The sequence below is a fragment of the Nestor notabilis genome, unplaced genomic scaffold (genome assembly GCF_000696875.1).
Source record: "Nestor notabilis isolate BGI_N333 unplaced genomic scaffold, ASM69687v1 scaffold9453, whole genome shotgun sequence".
Taxonomy (NCBI): domain Eukaryota; kingdom Metazoa; phylum Chordata; class Aves; order Psittaciformes; family Psittacidae; genus Nestor; species Nestor notabilis.
The window spans coordinates 95,196-101,870 of NW_009923369.1; the positions used below are offsets into that span (position 1 = coordinate 95,196).

The 6,675-nt window shown below is 50.8% G+C and overlaps 1 protein-coding gene across 1 annotated transcript in view; it reads left to right on the top strand.

Annotated features, from left to right (window-relative positions):
* The window catches only part of CDH23 (cadherin-related 23), a gene marked incomplete at its 5' end in the record, with an annotated part of 131,001 nt that overhangs the window by 93,488 nt on the left and 30,838 nt on the right, over window positions 1-6,675 (top strand). The window contains 4 exons of the mRNA XM_010012102.1: window positions 2,397-2,461; window positions 3,007-3,244; window positions 3,905-4,010; window positions 4,109-4,236. Coding sequence (XP_010010404.1) covers window positions 2,397-2,461; window positions 3,007-3,244; window positions 3,905-4,010; window positions 4,109-4,236 — 537 coding nt within the window. The remainder of the gene's footprint in view (window positions 1-2,396; window positions 2,462-3,006; window positions 3,245-3,904; window positions 4,011-4,108; window positions 4,237-6,675) is intronic.

Below are 6,675 nucleotides of genomic sequence, written 5' to 3' on the forward strand. Positions count from 1 at the left end.
GAAAGCCATCAAGCAGGCATCACCTCCCACCTCCCCTGGTGTAAATCAGGGTAATTAATTAGCCTGGCTTGTGAGGTGGTGTATAGGGCAGAGCTAGGTTGCCCAGCCTCCTGGCTCCTGGTGAGCGAGTCACTTTGTGTTACTGGCAGTTTTGGCTGGCCTGGCATCCCCACAGCTTGGGGTCCAGCCCACCCTCCTGGTTTGGCTCCCCACCACCTCCCACACCAAGAGGATCTGTGCTAACCTTCTTTTAACCTTCCTCCTTCCCTATATATTTTCCCCCGTCAGAAGAAAATTACACTTTCCCAGTGTTGCCTGTCACTGCAATAAGCACTTACAAGTGCAATTGTATGGGGCCAAATGAAGGGAATTCATTTTGCCTGTGCTCTCTGGCACTGTCAGGCTCCCTGTAAATCACTATCTCATCACCAGCTGATCCAGATGCATGGAAAATGCCTTTTTGGGCTTTGATCTCACACCAGCCACTTAGGGATTAATGGGACCTAGGGGTTCACAGAGATTGTGGGCCCAGAAATAATGGCTGGAAAAAGTCCTGGCTGGAAGGTCAAGGGCTGGCTTGTACCAGGCAATGCTGAGGATGCTCAAAGCACTCAAGGATTTTGCGGAGAGAGGACCCAGGTCCCTTAGTGTTCAGCCCCAGCCAAGCTCTGGGGGTTTGCCACCACAACTCACAGCCACCTGGGCTGGTGGCAGGTGTTAGGATGAGAAATTAATACCAGTATTAACTGGCTGATGGAAGCTGGGGTGGGCAGATGGTAGATTAACCGCACTCCTCCCAGGTGTTTCCATTAGAAAAGCAGGCAAGCTCTGCCTGGGATGGAGCACCTTCATAAGTGTCTTCCCTGGTGTCCTCTGAGGAGGGAGATGCATCCCAGAGGGGGCTTGCCCTCAGGAGCAGGTGCTGCTCACTCTCTGGGCATCTCTTCAGGTGGATTTTGGCAGGCTTGCTCCATTTTGTTGAATGCAATTGCAATGAACATGAGAAGTAAAACGCATCTTAGGAGTGGAGAGGAAAATAAGTAAAATCAGTAGGTCTGAAAGACTGGCTCCACCAGCCCACTCCTCAGCTGGTGTAAAGCAGCAGGAAAACAAGCTGGGAAAGCGTTTGGGGAGAGAAAAAATGAATTAATCCTAGCTAGGTTTCATGCCTTTTCCTCTTTGCCGCCCCATGGTGTGGCAGGTAAGCAGCACATAGGGGTAAGGCAGTTTGGTGTGTTCAAGCTCCTACTCTACTGTCAAGGGTAATCAAGGCCATCAATAAATCAGGAAGGTTTCGGGAATAGGTTGTGTTCCATGCCAGTCCTAAAATACAGCCTTTTGCTGGTGTCTGGACATAAAATGTGTCTTTGACCCTGCTTTTTCAGAGACCTGTTGGTATCTAAGTAATCCAGACAGGTCTCCATTTAGAAAATAGAGTGGGGGAGAAAAAGGGTATTTTGGGGTTTGCATTCCACTTTCCTCACCTAAAAATAATTTTTTCTGCTTCTTTTTCCTGCTGCTGCTCATGCATATTTTATATATTCATTAGAGAAAAAACTTTAAAACATGCATAAATCTTGCCTTGCTCATCCAGAGCTGACACGCTGAGTTTTGCACACCTTCCCCAGAAGGTGCTGGCTGCTTAGCCGTGACCAGCCTGCTCCAGCTTCAGCAGCTGGTGGCGGTGTACGTGCAGCCACTTCTGCACTGGACTGGATGAGAGCTGGCACTGCTTGCCCATGCTGCAGCATCCTGAGACGTATCAGTCTTTCAGTGGGGTTGCGGCAGATTGCACTTCCAGAAGGGTTGCCTGGTGGGATCTGCTTGTGGAAAGCAGGGTCTGCGCCCCTTTCCTTGCTTTTCCTGGTCTGTATTTTAGCCTGTGAGGGAGTTTTGAAGTGGGATAGGTTTTCATTTTTCACCCTGCAGCCCCAGCATGCTGCCAGCCTTGAATGCACAGAGAATGCTGGGACCTGTGCTTATGGAGTCCTGGCTCTTTGCTTCATGGGGCCAGGATGGGTGGCCCACAAGAATGGTCCATGGAGATATTTATTTCACATATGCTTCCCAGATCAGCTCAGTGGGTAAGGGAAAGTAAGTAGGCATAAAATTTCCCACTGTCAAAGGTCTGGGGAGTGATGCTGAGAGATGCTGATGGAGAACAGTTATCTAGAGCAGGCTAGGAGTCAGGGACGTGCAGGATAACCCAGGCAAGCACAGACAGCCCCAGCCCTTCATGTCTTGGGAGATAAATGGTGGCACATAAGGTATGCACTGGCGTTGCCTGCTGGCATCTGGATAGAAGGAGGTAAATAGGACATAATGGATTCACTAGTGTGTGTAATGCAACATTCCCATAAATACCTTCATTTATCAATAAACTTTTATTTTCTCAGGCAACTGACAATGACGTGGGCACATATGGGAAAGTCAGTTATTTTTTCAGTGATGACCCTGATCGGTAAGTGTGATTGAACCCACCAGCATGACTTTGCTTCTTCAAAATCCTCTTCTAACCTCACTAAGAAGCCAGATGGCAATTAAGGGCATTTGTTATGTCCTACATGCATATGTCCCTGTGATACACCCTATGAAAACCACACTATGCTGTCTCCCAAAGGGGTGAGTTAACTTGAGCATATGCCTGATGCTCAGCACATTTAATTACTTTGCTAAATCGGGACCTACAGAGACCAACAGTTGTTGGCTCTGGAGCCTTGTGTTTGGCTTAGTCATGGTGGGCATTTGGGGAAGATATGTGGGCTGCCCAAGCAGAAGGGATGTGGAGGCCTCCAAGCCCCTTTCTCTGCCTGTAGAGCAGTACTGAGGGTTTCTACCCCACCACCTCTGCTAAGCTCCTGAAGATGCTCTGGGACTTAATACGTTTCAGAAGAAAGCCGTGAACTTCACCCGCTGTGGTGCTAGCTCTCAGGCTGCTGCCACCCCATCTCTCCATCCACAACATGTGGTCACCAGGGCTTTCCCTCTCCTTTCTTGTCCTCTCAGTTTCTCACTGGACAAGGACACGGGCATAATCCTCCTGACAGCTCGGCTGGACTTTGAGACCATGCAGCGTTACACCCTGACCGTCATCGCCCGGGATGGTGGCGGGGAGGAGACGACAGGACGCGTCAGGATCAACGTCCTTGACGTTAATGACAACGTCCCCACCTTCCAGAAGGAGGCATACCTGGGGGCTCTGCGAGAGAATGAGCCCTCCGTCACCCAGGTGGTCCGGCTCCGGGTGAGGGACTGGAGCAGCTCCTCCACTTGGGATGCACAGTGGGAGACGGGAGTGGGTTAGGTTCCCATCCATCCCTCCTATGTTCTTCCTAAAAAATGCTTTATGCTTTACTGCAAGTGCAGTCAGGTGTAGCGCTGCAGCTGGGAGCTGCCTCCCTCCTTCTCTCCTCCAAGTCCCATGTCTATACAGCATTCCCAGGATCTGGGGCTTCTCCCAGGGCACAGGCACTACCTCTGTATCACCTTGCTCTGCTCAATAAAGTCAGCAGGCACTGAGGGGAAGGTGCTCTGTTGTTGATGGAGCTGTAAGCCTCTGCTGTGGAGAGAAGGCAGGTAGGGAAGACTGTTTGCTCGTTCAGCACAAAACCTAACTTTGCCATGATGCAAAAGCATGGCTTGCTTTCCCTCCATAGGGGCCAGGCTGGTTGAGTAATGCAGGGAGATCAGGAGAGGGGGACCCAGCGAGTTGTTCATGGGAGTCAGGATGGGAGGAGAGGCTGGTTTGCAAAATTCCTTGGGGTGCATCTTCCCCAATGAGTGCATCTTCCTCCATCGCTTTTCCACTTTCCTTGGGCCCAGCCTGCACCTCTTTTCCCCTCGTCTCTCTCCTGTTGCACATCACAGCTCTCATTCTCATTTACTCCCTCTGTTCACACCCCAGGCATCTGATGAGGACTCCCCTCCGAACAACCAGATCACATACAGCATTGTGCAGGCATCTGCCTTTCAAGATTACTTTGACATCACAGTGTCGGAAGGGTATGGAGGTAAGCACTGGTCCAAGGACCAAGGTGCTCCTGACAAGCAGCAGCTCCCTGCTCAGCGTGTGAATGCCCCCTGACCACCCTGCTTTGTATCCTTTCAGTGATCAGCGTGAACCACCCCCTTGACTATGAGCAGGTGGCCAATGGGGTTATTTACCTGACTGTGATGGCCAAGGATGCTGGGAACCCACCGCTCAACAGCACTGTCCCCGTCACCATAGAGGTGTTTGTAAGTACGGTGCCTGACCAGCCGGCCTCCTCCCTCTCCTTGGCCATGGGGAAGTCACTGGAAGTAATGTTGCAGGAGCCACAGCTAAACACAGGGCGAGGAGCAGAGCTGGAGATGGGATGGAAATCTACCCTCTGCCCTTGTTTTTGACTGGAGAGGTTCATTGAGCACCTGGTGAGCCTTTCTCTCAGGTCCCAGGGAACTCCTGGCTGAGATGCTCTTCATGCCCATAGCCAGGAGGCACTCACTGCAGCTTGGATGCAGAGGAGAGAGCTTTGGCTGTGCATTAACACTTGTAGTGTTGGAAATTATCAGTCCCTGAATCAATCATGGGCAGTTGATTGTTTATCTCCCTGACACTGGCTGTCCTGGCCTGCTGTAGGCGTTGCTGAGCTTCTCATGTGCCAGCATAAGTGCAAACCCCTAGAGGAGAGGTTGCTGCTGGGAGAGGTAAAGCATCACAGCATTCCTTGGGAAGATTAGATCACATTGTCACTTTGAGGCACACTGTGGTTCGAGGACATCTGGAGGGAGGTACTGGCAATGGAGACAGTTTGCTTGATAACCTGTCAGTCTTGCAGTGATGGGATCTAAGCCAGGCTGGCAGCAGCGTCAGTCTGAGAAGGTGAAGAAGATGAAGTGTGCAGTGCTGTAGGATGGGAGTGAAGTCCCATGAGTGTGCCTTTCTTCCAACTCCCCCAGCATGCTTGGGAGAGGGGGAAAAAAGCAGTGTGGGCAGGGTTTGTAGTGGTTAAATACATCCTTCCCACACTCTGCTTTAGACAGTATAAACACCTCTTTCTAAAGACCACACTTCAATGGGTCATCTCCTCTGGGTTGAGTCTGTACATTGGTGCGTTTTAAGTAGCTGTCACTTTTCCCACTCTCAACCGAAGGGATTTTCTCTCAACTGGAAAAAGAAAATGGGGGGGAGCAAAAAAAAGCCAAAAATATAAGGAGAAAATGAGGAGGAAGTGTTTCACAATGGCACTTGAGGAACAAGAGCCATGAAAAGGCAGAACAAGAGCGAGAGTGGAGGGAGGTAATTTTTTTTCATCCTTTGGTTGTTGGTTTTTAATAAAGAAGTCAAACTCGCCTTGTAGATTTCCCATTAGGGGACAATACGCTTTTGCAGAGGGAGCTGCCGAATCAGAACTAATAGTGCGCGCCACGCCAGGGTCCGGGGAAATATCACTGCTAATAAGTTTCTGCCTCACTCCCTGCCGCTTCCACTCCGTTTGGGGCGATGAGCCAGCAACTTATAGCGTGTGTATGTCTGGAGGAAAGGGGGGGTTGTGCTTAGCATGAGCATCTGCGGTTCTCTGCATCCTTGAAGGTGATATAATGCTGTCTGAGGGTGAGGTGTAGGGAGGAAGGCTGAGGTTTAGGGGAACAAGAGAAGCTGGTTTTAGATGGTTAGCTGGATGCCCTCTAATGTGGGAGCAGAGGAAGCATGCTGGGTCCTCTTCGGCATCACTTCAGGTGCCACAGGAGGCACATGGGAAGGTTTGCAGTGGGGAGCTTTGGAGTTCATGTTGCTGAAGTGGAAAATATCCTTCTCAAGTAGAAAAGCCATGCACTGTGCTTCAGGCAGGTGCACGCCAGCTCCAGCCAGGTGGAGAGATGGCCAGAAGCGAGCCCCTGCCTCCCTGGGAGCTGGCTTGCTGGGCTGTGGCAGTGCTGAGCACGGCCTGATGAACTCAGGACCGCTAACAAAACAGCATGGCATCTGCTCTGGCTTGCATCCACCAAGCCTGGACTGCAGCACAGCTTACCCGGGTCTGGCTGCAGGTGACATGTGGATGCATGCTCGATCTCTACATTTCCTTTGCTTTTAAACTACCCGTACCTCCTGGGTTTGCCCTGGGGCAATGACCCCAACCCTGCTGTTTGAGGAGAAAAGGGAAGGTGAGGACGGCACCCTGGGCAGCCAGCAGTTTCCTCATTAGCCTTGGAGGAGGCAGGGTGAAAGCTGAGTGATGCAAAGGCTGATTAAAGACCACCTGCTTCCAGCAATGAGAGCAGAGGATGGCAATTTAATTGCAGTACGATGGGCATCGGTGGCATGTGAAATTGCCTCAAATATCAAGTTTGGTGGCAGCAGGAGCAGCTGAGCCTGCAGGTCCATCAGCAGGCTCCAGGTAGAACATGTCTCCAGAGCAGCCCTAGGGAAAAAGCAAAGTCCATAACGGTCTTTTAATGTCCTGGCAGCTACATCCTTCCCTCCTTAGCCAGTTGGGTTTGGTTCATTTAAGGCAGATTCTTAACATTGTTTAAATAGCATTTAAAGGCCCCCTGGGGGAGCTTTAAACTGGTCCAAAATCTGTTTTGGGGGATGTTTCAAGCAATTGCTTCTGCCTGGTTTCACCAGGCTGGCCATAGTTGCTGGCAAAGACAGGCTTTGGGGGGGGGCCATTTTTATGTAACAGCTTTTTTTTA